The following is a 17,259-nucleotide window of genomic DNA, read 5'->3' on the forward strand; positions in this document are numbered from 1 at the left end:
TGAGGGCAAGACACGGCCTGGACCCTTCCAGCACCCAGAGGGCCTCTTTCCCTCAAAGCCCCACTCCCAGCCTGGACAGCCCTCCAAGTCACCATGGCAACAGCTCTTGGGCTTCTCGGAGACTCAGGCGCCCTCCCTGCTAGAACGGAAGCAGAGAGTGACAGCATGCTGACAGTGACCGTGGGCCCAGGGTCCACTTTCACAGACGGCCTCCAGCTAAGGCAAAAACGACTCATCTGACCCAGATAAAGACTCATCAGCAGACGCCAGGGGTGGGTGTAACTCCCTGGAAGCCATCAGCCTCTGAGCGCTCTCTCGGGGCTGCGCTGGTGGCCAGGCCAACGATCACAACCTGGGCTTTCAAGGTAAAAAAGTGGACAATCTTAGCAAGACCTGGAGAGTCTGCAAAGCCCCCCGGAAGAGGGGACCGGCTACTCTGCTGGGAACGGCATTTCTGTTATAGCGCATCTTGTTTATAGGAGAAAGGTGGCTGGGCCGGGTCAACGCGAAAACCAGGTGACCAGCAGTTCCACTCCTAAGTATACACCCCAAAGAACTGGAAACAGGTGTTCAAAAAAGATCTGTACACATATGTCCACAGCCGCATGTTTACAACAGCCAGAAGGTAGGAGCACCTCAAGCGTCCATCCGCGGGTGAACGGAGACACAAAATGTGGTCCATCCACACAAAGGAATATTATTCAGCCTCAAAAAGGAAGGGCACTGTGACGCCTGGTCCAACAGGGATGAACTTTGAGGACATGATGCTCAGTGAAAGAAGCCAGACACAAAGGACACATACTGTATGATTCCACTCGTACAAGGTCCCTAGAGGAGCCCCATTCATGAAGACAGACAGTAGGATGGTGGGCGCCGGGGGTTGGGGGAGGGGAAGGGGAGTGAGTGCTTCATGGGGACGGAGTTTCAGTTTGGGAAGATGGAAAGGGTTCTGGAAACGGCGGGTGTGATGGTCTCACAAGAATGTGAATGTGCTTAACGCCACCGGGCTGTACACTTCAGAGTGGTTAAGACAGCACGCTGTACGTTATTTATATTTTACCACAGTAGAAAAACTAGCGAAAAAAAGGGACCAAAAAAAAAAGGGACGAAGCACTGATACACGCTCCAGCATGGATGAACCTTGAGAATATTCTTCTTGGTAAAGAAGCCATTCACGGAAGATTACATACTGTAGGATTCCATTTCTAGGAGAAGTCTAGAACAGGCAAATCCTTAGCGACAGAAAGCAGATTGGTGGCAGTAGGGGGCTGGAGGAGGGGAAACCCAGAGGCATCCTCATATTCTGCCCCCCACCCCCCGGGGGGGGATGCTGATACGTTGGTGCTGCCTCAAGGCTCCCGTGGCCGCCAAGCACTGTCATCTTTACCATTTGTACTGCTTTCCCCCCAAACAACGCCAGGTTTCCTCCTCCTTGAAAGACAGCTCTCTCCCTTGGCCATCCCACAAGTGCGCTCTAGCCCGACCCCAAACTGCAGGCGGCCCAGAGCCCACCTCTCGGGCGGGTCCTCTGGAAGACGGCGGTCTCCATCATCCCAGCCCACGTCTGGGCGGTGGGTGACGGGGACCCATAGCGGGAAGCAAGCCATGGGGTTCCAAGTGCTCCATGCAAGGTGGTCCAGCGCTTTCAGGACGCCCACGAGCATCTTTGACCGGAGGGGGCCTGGCAGAGAAAGAATCACGTCTTACCTGGAAGCATCAAAGCTGTCATAAGAGCCGACCGTGTAGTGCCGGAAGAGTTTCTTGCTGCGGTCTGCACGAGTTTCTGCAGAGAGGGAAGAGAGACATCGTTTAGAAAGTCACGGTCCCCGCATGTTGAAACCACGCGAGGCCGGCCGGGCCCCTCATTTATCTGACCTACGAAGCGTGAGACCCGCTCTCCTGCGGAAAGATCTGGGAGGAAGACGCGGCCTTGCTCTGTGGCCTAACTTTGCAAACTCTGGGGGACGCAGATGAACCTCAAGGCTGACTACTGGAGAGTCATGCGCTCCATTCCCAAATGGAGGCAGGTCCCAGGGTCCCTGGCTGGCGCAGGATGCTCTCTGCAAAGAAGACAGGGCTCTGCAGGTTCCGGCCACTCAGCACACAGAATCCGCGACAGCGGTACTCTCAGGTGATGCTGCCGAGCCGTCTAGCGACTCCGAGAACCTGCGGATGACTGCTTTGGGAGAAAGGAAATGTTTATTGTTATTCTTCCTGATTATAGTTGCTTTCTCCTAGAAACAAACAAAAAAACCATGATTAAGTTCCTAATTAAGTCCCCTGCTTACTTCCCTTACTCAGCAAATTTCGACTTAAATTTCACGGGAAATTATATGAATGATGTAATTAGACTTAATCGATAGCTCAGAGCTGGAGGGGAAAAAAAAACCCACAACAACACAAATGCAAGAAATACAGCAGCTTATGATTTACTGTTTAGGTATTTTCCCCCAAATAAAATCTCCTGGGCACTCTCTTTCCCAAACCCTGGAAACAATACAGAGAAATTATGTGATTGGCTTCAGGAAAAATGGCTCAAACTCTCATTTAAACCCTGTGACCTCTCTGCTGTCAGTCTCCTTGACACCACCTTCCAAGGCGAACGGGATTTTACTCAAACCCAAATGCACGTTTTCGGCTGAAAAGTGAACACGTGCAAGGGCTCTGAGAAGGGTCGCGCTGATACCTCTTGGCTCCTCTCATGCCCAGAGGCAGCCTGTGCAGCGAAAACACACGCTTCCTTTCTACATGGTGTGGTGTTGCCTTGGGGGTGCTGGGAGGAGCAGCTGTCCAGCCCAGGACTACATTTCCCAGCACCCCTTGCAGCCAGGTGTGGCCACGTGACCAGCTCCCACCAATGGAACGCACGCATCTGTGCGTGCGTGCGTGCGTGCGTGCGTCCCTTCGAAGCTTGGCTTCTATGGAGGCCAGGGAGCTCTCCCTAACCTCTCTTGCTGTGTCTCCCAGCTCAAAGCTAGGACTCCCAGGCTCGACAGGATGATGGGATCATCAGGGAGTCCTGGCAAAAGCCTGGGTCTCTGTGCATTAGCTCTTAAAAGAAGCAACAAAATTGTATTGCCTTGTGCTACACTCCAGGGATTTGCTTGTTACAGCAGCTAGTGATGTCTTAAAGGACCTGCGGCCGGGTTCTCAGTGACTCGGCTCCCCCTGCCTCTCTGCCCCTTTCCCATCACTCCACCCGAGGCTCCAACAATACGAAAGTTACAATTCCCTGAACGGTGACAACATCTTCATCACCATCTCGGTCCCTGACACAAATTGCGTGCTGACTGGGCACCAGGCCCTGTTCCAAGTTCTGCTCCTATACTCTCTCATTTGTCTGTCACGGCCCCCAGGGAGTGGGTGCGTGTGTCACTCTGCAGGTCCTGCCAAGTCCAGCCAAGCGTGGCCCCTCTGCTTTTGCTCCATTTCACGCCACCCTTCCAATCCCTCTGCAGGACCTTGGTGTCCTCGTTGTGGAGTGAGGCACTCGCCTCTGCTTGGCGTGTCTCTGCTGTGTCATCACTGTCTTTGAGACAGGCTGGGACCCGGGACCCCCTCACCGGAGTGTTTGCCCCTGGACAAACGTCTCCTCAAGCAACAGATACAAAGAACCTCTAAGGGACTAAAAATCAATCCGCGCTCCCAATGCGAGGGGCGCGGGTTCGATCCCTGGTCGGGGAACTAAGATCCCACATGCTGCGCAGCCAAAAAAATAAAATTTAAATTAAAAAAATGTCACTGTGGCCAGGGGAGGGGTGGCTGTTTAAAAAAATAAAATAAATAAAAATAAACACTCACATGCACAGTTGGGGCAAATTACGAACAACAAGATGCAAAAAGACCCAAAAGCCCAACTGCCACTTCTGAGGTACAGGGAGGGAAAGCAGGGTACAACGCATGATCCCTGCACATGGCACCCCAAGGGGGTGGGCAGACCACCTAAGCCCCTCCTCCAGCTCCGCCCACCGATCTGCCCCGCCCTCACGCCATTTAAGAAGCCAGCTCGCCCCGCCCCAGCTTGGGGTTTCTTGTTCTCTCTTCCTATGCTGCAGCACGAGTCCCAGTAAAGCTCTGTCTGAATTTCTCGTCTGGCCGCATCAATTTCTATTGATTAAAGAGTCCAAGAACCTGGGACAATAACATCTTCGTCCTCACTAACATTTCTTGAGTCCTTCCCCTGGGCCACAATTCGTGGCCATCTGGGCCGATCCACTCCCACTTGCTGGTCACAGCAGCCCGGCGAGGGAAGTACGACGGTTGGACCCATTTTACAGATGGTGCTGGCGAGCACTGCCGATGCAAAGGCACAGCCTGCTAGACAGTGGGGGCAGGGTGGGCCCCCCGCGGGCAGGTGGGCTCCAGGGCCCAGGTTCAGAACCAGCAAGTCGCACCAAGGGACCCCCGGAGAGGACCCGAGTCTCCGCGCTCTCTGCGGGGCTCGAGGGTGGGGATTTGGCCTTATTTCTCTATCACCTCTGGTGTCTCACTCCTGGCACACACCCAATGTCAGAGCTTGCGGAGCAAATCTCAACAGTCCGCTGCAAAAAAACACACTGCGCCCTGGCAGAGTGGCCCGAGGGCATTGGTCCAGCCGAGCTGCACGCACATCCCGTGTCTGGCAGTCAGACCCAACGTACCCAGGTGTTCCGTGTCCCTCTCCCCCTCCTCCCTGGCATCTTGCATTGCGTACATGTTCAAATCTAGTTACCATTTATCAAGTCCACCTGAAGGTCAGGCCCTGTGCCCCAAATGCAGGGATTAGAAGGCTGCTCGGATGGGGTGGGGCCTCAGCTCTGTTCTCTGGGGCTCAGGATCCTGGGGGTGGGGTGAGGATAAAGCTAACAGATGCTGACTTTCCAGGGCTGGGCTGAGGGCCCCAGCAGTCAGATCACTGTGTGGGGGGGAGCACGTGGGCCAGGCAGTGCCTCTGGCCAGGCCAGCCCTGTGACATCGCGTGGAGCCCACATAAGGGCTGGGCCCGGGAGGGTTAAGTGGGATTGGAACCTGTTTGTAGGGTTAAGCAGAGTAGCTCGTGAAGCCACTGAATCACGTGGGGATGGGCTGTTAATTGTTATTATTACTCTTAATTGCCTGTTGTTTATGCCCCAAGTGGCAGCTCTGTGCTTGTTGCCCAGGGAACCGCTGGGCCCTGAGAGCTGGCTGGTGCAGGCCCTGGCTGAGGTCAGGGGTTCCAGATCGAAGGAGCAGAGAGCGTAGTCAGCGTGTGTGTGTGTGTGTGTGTGTGTGTGTGTGTGTGTGTGTGTGTGTGTGTGTGTGTGTGTGTGTGTGTGTGTGTGTGTGTCTGCCTGTGTGTGTGTGTGTGTCTGCCTGTGTGTGTGTGTGTACCTGTCCACATCTTTGCCAGAGGAAACAAATGTTTCAGAAAGGGACCCTTTCTAGGTCAGTTAGCCAGTGGTTCCCAGACTTTGGGATTTCATGGACCAAGAAAATGTTAAACAAAAGAGGGAAGGGTGGAGACAAACATGGGATTTAACAAGTTATTAATCTGGCCTTAAAAACAATGGATTCCCTTCCACTACCATAATTGTTTTATAAGAGAAAGGGGAACTTTTGGAATCATATTATCTCTAACTGCTTTGTGGAAAACTCTCTCACTGCACAGGCCTTCCCTGTCCTCTGGCTTCTGGACACAGTCAGACTTCTGCTCTGAGATATGGCCCCGAGGGACAGGAAAGGGGTCCTGAGGGACAGCATCACCGCCACCATCATCATCACCATTGCTACCATCATCACAGCATCATCCTCATCACATCACCGTCATCTCTGTCATCATCACCATTGCTACCATCATCACAGCATCACCCTCATCACATCACTGTCATCTCTGTCATCATCACCGTTGCTACCATCATCACAGCATCATCCTCATCACATCACCATCATCTCTGTCATCATCACCATCGTCATCATCCTAACCATCACTGCAGCTTTGCTAAATTATCGCTTTTTTTTAGTAAATGAAAGTCCTTCACCTTATTTGGTCTTCCCACAGCAGCCAGGGCTAAGTGGATTTCTTGTAGCTGTTTTGCAGAAGTAGCAGAGTGCCATGATGAGGGATGTGGGCTCGCAGGCTAAACTGGCTTGAATTCAGAGCCCAGCTCTGCCGTTTACTGGCTGCAAGTCACCAGGCTCTTCATTTGTAAAGTGGGGATAATAATAGTTCCTACTCACAGGGAAGTGATGGAGGAGTAAATGAATTAATACAGGGAAAATGCTGGAACGGTGCTTGGCAAATGGAAAGTGCTATATTACCTGGTTATCGCTGTGCACGGAGGATTGGGACCTTCCACCTTCCAAGGTGGCCCTCGAGGTCACACAGCGCGCCAGCGCACCCACACCAGGGTCAAGCCCTACCCGTGCCCCGAGTGCAGCAAGGGCTTCAGCCACAGCTCGCACCTCGCCGCCCACCAGCGCACCCACCGCCGCGTCCGGCCCTGCTGCTGCCCCCTGTGCGGCAACAGTTTCAGCCGGCGCTCCAACCTGCACCGGCACGAGAAGGTCCATGCGGCGGGTCCCAAGGCCCTGGCCCTGCTGATGCCGGGGGCGGCCCCCACCTAGGAGGCTGAGAGGGAGGGGGATTGGTGGGGGGGCAGCCGCTGCGGGGGTGTGACCTGGGAGGTCCAGGAAGGGAGTTGGGGAGGTGCTGGCACGGGGGCGGGGCACGGCAACAGGGGAGGAGCTCGGGGGAGGGGCAGGCATGCTCACTGCAAATTAAAGTGAGCAGACCCCCGACTCTGTGCCTTCCCAGCCTGGCTGACAGCAGCCAACAGCTATCGTGTTTCAAAACATCCATGCGGGGCCCCGCGTATTCTAAGTGCTTTATGGGCAAGAGCTCAATACTGTTACTATCCCTGGTTTACAGCTGAGGAAGGTGAGGCTCAGAGAGGTTGAGTGAGTTGCCTGAGGTCACCAAGCCGGCAGGTGGCAGGGATACTGCACAGCACAGCCTCCTGGGTCAGCATCCACTGGGGGACCTGGGAGGAGGCATCTTCACCAGCAACCTGCCCATGGCCCACGGAGGACCGGCTGGCCTTTTTCTGAGACGTGCTGAGGTCTGGATGCTGAGGAAGGAGAACTCGGCTTTCTCATGGGCCGTGAGGTGGGAGGCCGTGGGGTGTGGGCAACCAGTGGCCATCACACCACATCATGGGGAAAACCAGCCAATGCATGCAGCCTGCACACAGCGGGAGGCTGGGGGACGGAGGGACACAAGCGGCCCAATGCTGAGAATCCCTGGGTCTTGGCTTGTGGTGGTCACGAGTGCGACTCATTCAATATTTCTGCCTTTCCTCCCTCTGGGCATGTGGTTGGATGGATCCCTGCGATTCATTTCGGCCACTGCGTTTTCGGAAGAACTCATTTACTTCACTTCCTGGGTGGACGGAACATTTAATTCCCAATCCAAGATTCCCCCCCCGGCCCCGCCTCCCCTCGCCCCGCTACTGTTTCTTTGTCCACGGGCATGGCAACCTAAACGTTTGAGACAGTGGTTATTCTATCAGTCAGGGTCCCTAGGTGTGCCCCCGGGACACATGACAAGCAGGTGGTGTGAGTGGGAAATAAACCTTGGTGGTTTTCAGCCACTGAGATCAGGGGCCTGTTTGTTACTGCAGCCTCCCCTGGCCTAAGCTGACCGACGCAGCCCACGCGTGGCCTTCTCTGTCACGCGAGCCAGTACATTCCATGTTTTGCTCAAGCGTGGCAGAGCTGGCTTTCTGGCAACCAAAAGTAGAAAGGAAGCCCAGACAACATCAAGGCAGAGGCTGAGTCTGGCCCCTTGTCTGTGAGGATCTCACACCTTCTAGGAGAAAATGGAAAACCACACAACGGACGACAGGAACGCATCCCATTGGACGTGGAGAGAGCACGGCACAGAGCACAGGGCTCTATATGTCTCAGAGGAGGCCTCTGGGTACGACAAAGGAGACAGAAAAACCAGCCAACCAAGAGGGAACTATTCACTCGTTTGTTTCCTAAGCCACGTAGAAACTTCTCAAAGGCAAGAACCTAGTAGTTCACAGACAGGCCCACCTCCTGGGCCAGGTTCCAGGCTCAGTGCTTCGTACGGCAGGTGCTCGGAAATGTCTGTAGCCCCACTCAGCTTAGAGGCCAGCAGTCACTACTGCTGAATGATCTGAATCATCTCCTGAACCTCTATACAGAATGAGCTTCAAAAAATGTAATCAGGTGATGCCACTTTTCTGCTTAACGTTTTCCGACAGTCTCCAAGTAGAATTCGAGTCCCCTCCTCGAGCCCTCCGATGACACAGGTCCGAGGCTACGCAGCCCTGCCTTTGAACCCTCCTCTCCCATTGCTCCCCGCCCCCACCGCAGTCACTCCACTCCCACCCTATTCGTCTCCTTTTTGTTGCTTGCACATGACAAACTCGTTTGCACCTCAGGGCCTTTGCACTTGCTAGACTCTCTCTGGGACATTCCTTCCCCAGCTCAAAGTTCACTGCACTGCTGGGTCCCCAGCTCCTACAACACAGCCTGGCACACAGTAGGTGATCAACAGCTGTGGAGTAACTGAACAACGGGATAAAACCCACACGCTCTTGGACCCTTTGTTCTTATCCAGCGTGGGCACTGTCGCCTCCTTGGGTCTGACTGTGAAGAACTGAGGATATGGCCCAGAGACTGAGTTTAGTTTCGACTGCCAAGGGAATGGAAGCAGCCCTTCTACAAACGGAGAAACTGGATTTCTAGTCCTGACCTTGGTGGTGATGGCGTGGGACCTCACTCTGCCGCTCTGAGCTCTCATTTACTCAACTATCAAACCAGATGTCTGTACGCTCTGCCTTCTCAACATGACACATCCCCTCCGCCACCAATGCGACTAGGGACGTAACCCCATTTCCCAGGAGAGGACCACGCAGTGATTAAGCTGATGTGCCCTGAAAGTTTTTCTTGGAATATGGCCTAGAAAAATCTACATTGAAAGGGGGAAAAAAAACAGCCTGGAAATTCCATTCCATATACCTCTTGTGACTCGTGAAAGGGAGTGACAGATCGCATGACAAGCTTCAGACTGTCAGCATTTAAAATAGCCCTTTACGCAGAGCGGCTGGGAAGAGGATCCCGTCTAGCTCGCAAGGAAGCCAGGATGGGGCATCCGGGGAGATACTGATGGCCTCCGAGCCTCGAGTGTGACTGTTGATGAAGAGGAATCTTCTCCAAGAAATCTATTAAGACTCTGAAAGGCCAAAAAAGAACTCAAAGGACGGCGTGGGGAGGAGGTGGGCTGTCGGGTCAAGAGACGGGCGTGGGGAGAGGCCAGAACACCAGAGCAGGGCCAAGGCTGCGTGGGCACGCCGGCCCCGATCCCCACCCAGGTCCCACGTGGGACGGTTCCCTCGCTCGTGAGATGCCACAGACAGGAAGGCAGGAAGGAAGCCTGCATCTAGACAAGAAAACGTGAGCTTAAGTCCTCACTAGCTGCGGGGCCTGGGCAGGAACAAGCTCCCCGAATCTCAGTTTTCTCATCTGTACATGGGGCTAGCAGCAGTATTGACCTTGGCCTTGTGGTGAAGTTATAACACCGTCACGCATCTAAGTCCCTTCCCAGGTGGGCTGTCGGCCACAGTTGTCCTCCAGGAAGACGTCTTGGTCTTCCCTCTCTGAATGTATCCTTCTGCCCCTGGGACAGAGCAGGACCCCAACCATATCTGTACACAGAACCTCACGCCCTGGTCAGAGCTGCCCGGCCCGGCCCGGCCCATCAGACCCCCTCTCCTGGGGACCTGGAATAGAAGTGGCCAGTCTCTGCTCCCCGTGTGAACAGAGGACACCTCCATTCATGCAGAGAGGCTGTCACTGTGGGAACACTTTGTGGGGTGGGGGAGAAGAGAAGGAGGGAGACTGAGGCAAGGGGCTCGGGGCGGTGATGACGCATGTGTGGCCCTAGAGAGATGGCTGAGCTGGCCTGGCTCCTGACAAGCTCCCCCCGCATCCTACTGCGGTGGAGGACCTTTCTTCCTTTGACGCAGCTCACGTGGGTTTTAGGTTTCTTGAACCGCAAGAGCCCTGGTCTTCCGGCTACTCTGTCGCTCCGGGTAGGTCTCGTTACCCAAGCGGATGGTGACGGCACCTCTGGACCTCACCCCGGGGCCTGGCTAGGGGCCCGTCCACCACGGCGGTGCTGCCGTGTCCAGGTCCTATGTGCTGGTACTGACTGGGACAACACCTGGCCTGCACAGTTCCAAACACCCCCGGAGGCAGCGTGCCCTCAGTGAGGGCCGCCGACCTGGCCACAGGCCAACATCCTTGGGTTCACACGACCAGACGGAGGGCACTAGGGACGCAGGGGGTCCAGACGTCTCCCCTCTCTGTGATAAAGACCCTGAATCGGCCACAGACGGGAGACTGCGTGTAACGATGATAAAACACTTCTGCGTCGCACTGCCTGGTTCATCCCCGACAGCTCAGCGTGCTGGGGGGACGGGGTCCTCCTTCAGGGCCTCCAGCTAAAGCCCAGCCAGGTGACACCCTGACTCTGGGCCCATAAGACCCTGAGCACAGAATCCAGGTGCGCCCACCCGCACTGCTGACCCTCAGACCTCTGAGCCGATTTTGGGGCTGGGGTCCAGAGCTGCGTAGCTGAGGTTACTCGCCGTGCAGCACAGAAATGCAGAGAGCTGGGGCCTCGTCTTCCTTCAGAGTCCTGCCTGGGGGTTCCTCTGGAGCTGAGCCTCCAACCCACCAAAAGCAGAGACAGAGACAGAGAGACAGAAAAAGACAGAGGGGGAGACAGTGAGTCAGAGATACAGGCAGAGAGAGACAGAGAGACACCCACAGAGACAGAGGATACACAAAAACAGAGAGAGACACAGAGAGACAAAGAAAGAGACAGAGAAAGAGAGACGAAGACACACACACAGAGATGGAGATACAAAGAGAGTCACAGAGAGAAGGGAAAGTGGTCCCTGGGCTCCGCAACCCCACCACCAGCTCCCCTCTGCTCCAGCCCCTCCCGTGGACTCCACTCCCTTCGGGCTGTTATTCTCGGCCCCTCACCCTGAAGAGGCAGAAGGGGCAGGGTGGACCCCTGAGCAGTCGGGGTCCCACTCCCTCATCACGGCAGCGCCTGGCCGAGCTGGACGGGCCGGGCCAGCCTGCGAGGTGACACTTCCTGCCCGGACACAGGGCGCAGGGCCACCTGTGTGTGGATGAGAAGCTCCACCCCCAGCTTCTCATCCACACGCCTCCCTCCCATGCCGGCTCCTGTGATCTCCCGCGGGTTTTAAATCAGACACAGTTCGGGCCGCGCCCCGGCTGGAGAGCCAAATGCAGGATCCAGAGCACAAGGAAGAAAGAAATCACTGATGGAGATGGAGACAGAAATAACTCTTCTTTTTTAAAACCAAAGATGCCGATGGGCTCCATCTCTCTGCGGAGAACCACAGACAGGAGCGTGGGGAGAAGCCCCAGTGGGCACAGGCAGGCTGGCGGGACACGGGTATGGGGGGCTGGTGGCATCTCCAAGCTCACCATCAGACCCGTCCGGGGCCAGACCCCAGGATGCAGAAAAGGGGGCAAACCACATGAAGGGCTGGCTGGAGCCTGGGCAGGGCAGGGGCAGAAGGCAGGGGGCATGGAGCTCGCAGCCTGCACAGCCCAGCTCCACCCCTGCGGGTCAGGGCGCTGTGCTGGCAGGTGCCCATCCCACCGCTGGGCACGGAGATCAGGGCCTCACCTCTGAGGAACACCGGCCGAGGGGCACGACTTTGATCTGAAGTCACTTCTCATGCTCACACCACGGCAGCTTGGGTCCCTCGTGCAATCACTACATCAGCTGCAGATCATTGATCCAGCACCTTCTGGGCGCTGGCTATTGGGCTCGAGGGGGAGGGGAGGCAAAACAGGGACCCTGCTCTTCAGAGATAGCCAGACTTCACTCCATACCCCTTAAGGACGGAGGATTAGCTCCCCGTGGCTGCTGTCACGAATGACCCCGAACCTACTGGCCCAGAGCAACAGAAGTCCATTACCCTATAGCTCCGTAGGTCAGCATCCAGCAGGCGTCTCTCTGGGCTAAGATCAAGGTGAGGGCGGGGCTCGTGGCTGCAGGAGGCTCCCAGGATGAACCTGTTCCCTCGCCTTTTCCGGCTTCTAGAGGCGCCCCCAGTCCTTGGCTCGCGGCCCCTCCCTCCACCTCCCAAGCCAGCACCGGCGGGTCGAGTCCTCAAACCCCCACCACTCTGATTCTGAAGTCTGTGCCTCCCTCTTCCACTTTAAGGACGCTTGGGATTACAGGGGGCTTCAGGGATAACCCAGGATCAGATCGTCTCTTCATCTTGTTTTTTTGTTTGTTTGTTTTTGTTTTTGTTTTTTTTGCGGTACGCGGGCCTCTCACTGCTGTGGCCTCTCCCGTTGTGGGGCACAGGCTCCGGACGCGCAGGCTCAGCGGCCATGGCTCATGGGCCCAGCCGCTCCGCGGCATGTGGGGTCTTCCCGGACCGGGGCACGAACCCGTGTCCCCTGCATCGGCAGGCGGACTCTCAACCACTGCGCCACCACGGAAGCCCCATCTCTTCATCTTGAAGTCAGTCGGCTAGCAACCTTCATTCCATCTGTGACCTTACTTGCCCTTTGCCATGTATCCGGACACAGTCACCTGTTCCAGGGATCAGGACACAGACATCTTCGGCCATTATCTGCCCACCATAACCGCAAAGAGACCATCCCTGTAGGGATAGCACAGTGGGGCAACACTTGCTCAGAAAACTGTTTAAACCCATCTTAGTTAAAGAACTCAGAATCTTGCTTTCAGGTCAAAAACTGTCCAAGTGAAAGAAAAGTACTTCTCTAGGAAGTGTATTTCCCTGTTTAAAGGAGCTCAGTTCAATTTCTGACTCTGCAGAATCATGGTGAGACCCAGGGGACTGCTGTTTCCTCTGACCCTCGTCCTCTCCTCTGTGCAAAGGTGGATAAATGGTTCGCTCCGTGCCTGTGGCCGCTACACAATGATTCCTCCTTCAGAGAATGGAACCAGGCTCTGTACAAAAAACGGCCCTTCCCCTAGGGGCCTGCAGCCCCACCTGCCCTGGGGCCTCACTCTCCTCCCCGGAAGCATCTTGGCTTCAGTAGTAGAAGCCGCTCTACGGTGGGCTATAGCACCAACATGCAACTGAGTCATTGGTTCTATTTATTCCCAGCTCCCTGGAGTATCGCTCTGTGCCCCCCGGCGTGTGTGCACACGTGTGCCATGTGTCATCGGGGGAACCGGCCCTGTGCTCACACAGCTGGGTAAGGCCCCGGCGGCAGGCGCTGCCGTAAGTTTTCAAAAATAACCATGTGTCTTGAATTCCCTTAGAGTGGGCATGGGGGTGTGGGTACGGGGAGTGCCAGCCGTTCCCAGCCCTGCAGGGTCCCAAAACACACCAGCACCACGTGAGAGCCAAACCTACGGACTCCAGAAACCAAAGGCAAAGGAAGGTGCGGGGATGTGCCTGATTTTCCTTCCCAGGACGCACGGAAAGCACTTCAGAGAACTGGGCACTCCTGGCACGCTTGGTTTTTTCCCTTAGTCATCCCAGCCAGTTGACCGCTGTGTTGTAAGAGGACAGAAAACACCTGGAGAATTAACAGTAGTCGCATCGCCGAGCGAAGGCTGCTCGTGTAGCTGTCACTTCAGGAAGCGGTCTTCCGGCCCCACAGCAGGCGCAGCTGTGAAGCCCTCTCAGAGCCTAGAGGCAGTGGGGCTCGGGCACCCACCAGCCGAGGCCCACCAGCACCCGCTTCATCCATTCAGCCTCGGCAAGATAAGCCCGTGCGCCAGGTAGCCGAGGGTGCCCGCGACCGAGGGCCGTGGCCGTGGTGCAGCCGGGAGCTTGGTAAGTGCTCAGGAGGCAGGAGGACCCAAAGGGAGGGAGAGGCCAGCCTCCCAGAGCAGGGCTCGAGGACGAGGACTGGGGCCAGGGGGAGAGGACCCCAGGTGCATCACTGCCGCCATCACCGTCCTGATCTGTGGACGCCCATCGCCCGCCATCACCATCACAGGTGACACCCGCTGGCCACGCACCGTTCTAAGTGCAAAACACGTGAGCTCCTCGCAACGCTCCAGTAGCCCTACGCCCTCAGCAGCGGCGCCCTGCGCTGTGTCGGCGAGGCGGGGCGGCAGCTGGGACTCCAGCCCGGGTGGCCCAGTCCTGCAGCTGGTTGCCCTAACCACTGCCCTGCACTGCCCAGCACACCTGGGAGCAGAGGCCACTCTGCCCTGTGCCGAGGTGGCCTTCCTTCCGACCAGCACCCTCTGCCAGCCACTCAACACCTATTTCTAAGCACTGTCTCCTTTCCTTCCATGGGGACTGGGGTGCCAAGAACCCACTTCCCCAGCCATCTTCCAGGGGCAGCCACGTGACCAGGTCTTGGCCAGTGAGGTGTGAGCAGGTGTCTGCTGGGAGGAGCTTTCCTTCCCAAACCAGGCCTCCCCAGGGCACGGCTCCCTTTCCCATGTGGATTGTGGAAGCCAAGCCGGCTGAGGACTGAGGCAGGAGGAAAGAGCTGGGTCTGGCCCCGCCTTCCTGCTGGGTGGGACAGGGAAAGCCCTGTGTTTAGGTAGCTCCTGAGGGTTCTGTTTCTGGAAGCCAGCCCAGCACCATCCCGACTGCAAAGACACATCTTCTCTGGTTTAGTTGCCAACAGCCCCATGAGACAGGTGCTGTTGTTACAGGGGAGGAAACCAAGCACAGAGAGGTTAAGTGACCACCCCAAGTCACACAGCTCACGAGTGATGGACTGGTTTTCAGGCTGCTCTCTTAACGCCTCTGCTGTCACCACCTGGCAGCTCCACGAGGCATGTCTGTTCTCCCAGGAGAAGACCAGACACCATGGGACGACTTGCAAGGTGCTCAGCTCGTAAGTGGAGGGCTGGGATCCTAACCCGGCTCAAGGGGCCGCCATGCACTTGACTGCATCCTCCCCTTCACATCTTGTAAGAAAATTTTTTTTTTAAGATTTCCTTTTTTGATGTAGACCATTTTAAAAGTCTTTATTGAATTTGTTACAGTATTGTTTCTGTTTTATGTTTTGGTTTTTTGGCCCCAAGGCATGTGGGATCCTAGCTCCCCGACCGGGGATTGAACCCACATCCTCTGCATTAGAAGGTGAAGTCTCAACCACTGGACCACCAGGGAAGTCTCCCCTTTGCATCTTTAAAGGATAAACCTTCGAGATGAGCAGAAGATGATTTACGAGGCTGCCCTTGAAAATGACTAGGGAATGTAGGAAACCTGGACCCCAGGCTTTCAGATTCAGGACCCCCATCTGAGAATGAGTGGGACTTGTCCAAGGCCATGGTGCGGGGAGGCACCTCCCGACACCAAGATCCCCACTCACTCATCGGACGTCTCCTGCCCGGGCAGCCGGCGCTGTGCCCGGGGGTCTGAAGCTCTGCTTTGCCCACCTCTCTCCCCGTCTCGCCAACCTTGGGCCAAGCGGGGCTGGGGCACCACTGGAGGGAAGCTGACTAAGCTGGGTTCCTGGCCACGTTTCCCCGATCTCCACCCTCCCAAATTGGCTGGACAAATGAAAGAAGCTGCTGGCTGTCAATGAGTTGCTCTCTACTCTAGTAATTAGAATTAAAAAAAAAAAAAAAAAAATCAGCCCAGGCGGCTCAGTGGAAGCATTTATACCAATACATGGAGCCAGACAGGCAGTTCAAATGGAAATTACAGTAAATGGAGGAGGCTGACTGCACGTTGTTGCTAAGCTGGGCTGCAGCGTCCAAGCCGAGGAGGCCCTGCTCCTCCTTCTCCATCACAGCGAACGCGCAGGGGCCGGGGGAAGCTGGCGCGACCGTGCAGAGGGGCAGGGTGTTTGAAAACACGCCAGGACCTGGAAAAGACTTTTCTGGCACTGAATCCAGCAGCCAGGCCCCGGGGGAGCGGCAGCGCTCCTCCCTCTGTCCTGCCAGGATACCTGGACTGACCCTCCTTTTGCTTCCCCCGCCCACTGCCTCCGCCCAACGCCCGCCCCTCCAACATCAAGACCTCCCCCCCAAAAATCATCACCTCTTAGGTGCCACTTGACTGCAGCCTTTCCCTGCCAACTGCGGCGCCTGGCACAGAACCGAGGTGCAGGGGAGCCCCCGCTGTGGAGCCCCTCTCTCCAACCTTACAACACCCGAGGCAGGGTTAGGCACCTCCCACCGCCGGGGCCCAGAAAGGTGAAGTGAGATGCCCAAGGGCACACAAGTGTGAACAGTAGAGCTGGATTTAAACCCAGGCACCGACTGGGGGTGGAAGGATTCTTTTTAGTCCCTTAAAATCTTTTTTAGGGGCACTGGCAGCTGAGGCTTAGGAAATAGGACACAGAGCCAAAGGGACCTGTTGGGCGCAAGGAAACCGCCCTGTGTGTGGGAGGCAGCTGAGTCTTCCCAGCTCGGCGTCGAGGCAGGTACACCTCGGGCTAAGCACGGTTCAGGACCAAGGGAGCGACTGGATTCATCCCTAGAAGGAGCAGGGTGGGTTGGGGGGAGGGTTAAGTGGATCCCAGTGGCGCTAAAGGATGGCACAAAGACCCACCCTGGCAGGGACCTTACAAGCGGTACCAGCCTCTGAGGTACTTATACCCGGTAACCCACCAAGCTGCCCCCCAAAGATGCTACACGTCCCTGACAGACACTGGCGGGTCAGGACCAGCCCAGGGGACTGGGAAGAGGGGGGTCGCCGCAGCCTCGACCATCCGTGGCTCCACCCCTCTTTGCGCACCTCAGAGTGACACCTGGCAGGGGGGCTCCTTCAAGGAGACGCGTCTTATCCGACCAGGTCGCCAAGCTCCCCGGCCGGAGCCCTTGCAAGCCAGCCGTGTCCTCTGTCCTCCACTTCTGGGAGTGAGAGGGAACAGTTGGTAACAACCAACTGTAGAAAGTGAAGAAGGCGATGCAATCTGAAAATACAGATGGTGTTTTCTTGTCTCAACGGCTACAACGGTGGAAGAGCACCCAGTCCACTTGATTCAAACAAGAACCGAACCAAAACCACAGTGGCCATGCCTTCTTGGAAGGAGGGCCGGCTGGACAGGCGGGGAGGCACACTGCCCTGCTCCAGTCTGAGGGGAGGTACCATACAGTTTGTCAGGGAGAACACACAGGAATCCTGGACAAATCTATGCATTGAAGTCACAGCAACACACAATGCAGTCGTCCGCCCTTGGAGTTTAGTAACAGTGCTTACTAGGAATAGATGCTCCAGTTGGTCTTAACCCCGCCTGGGTGTTCGAAAGGACTCCTGA

At 56.2% G+C, this 17,259-nt stretch overlaps 1 protein-coding gene across 6 annotated transcripts in view; it reads right to left on the reverse strand.

Moving 5' to 3' along the window:
* SHANK2 (SH3 and multiple ankyrin repeat domains 2) overlaps positions 1 to 17,259 on the reverse strand; it is a 546,027-nt gene that overhangs the window by 186,896 nt on the left and 341,872 nt on the right. For all 6 annotated transcript variants that reach the window (XM_060019467.1, XM_060019468.2, XM_060019471.1 and 3 more), the window contains one exon: positions 1,708 to 1,783. In XM_060019467.1, the coding sequence (XP_059875450.1) occupies positions 1,708 to 1,783 (76 nt within the window). The remainder of the gene's footprint in view (positions 1 to 1,707; positions 1,784 to 17,259) is intronic.

The sequence above is a fragment of the Delphinus delphis genome, chromosome 8 (assembly GCF_949987515.2).
Source record: "Delphinus delphis chromosome 8, mDelDel1.2, whole genome shotgun sequence".
NCBI lineage: Eukaryota > Metazoa > Chordata > Mammalia > Artiodactyla > Delphinidae > Delphinus > Delphinus delphis.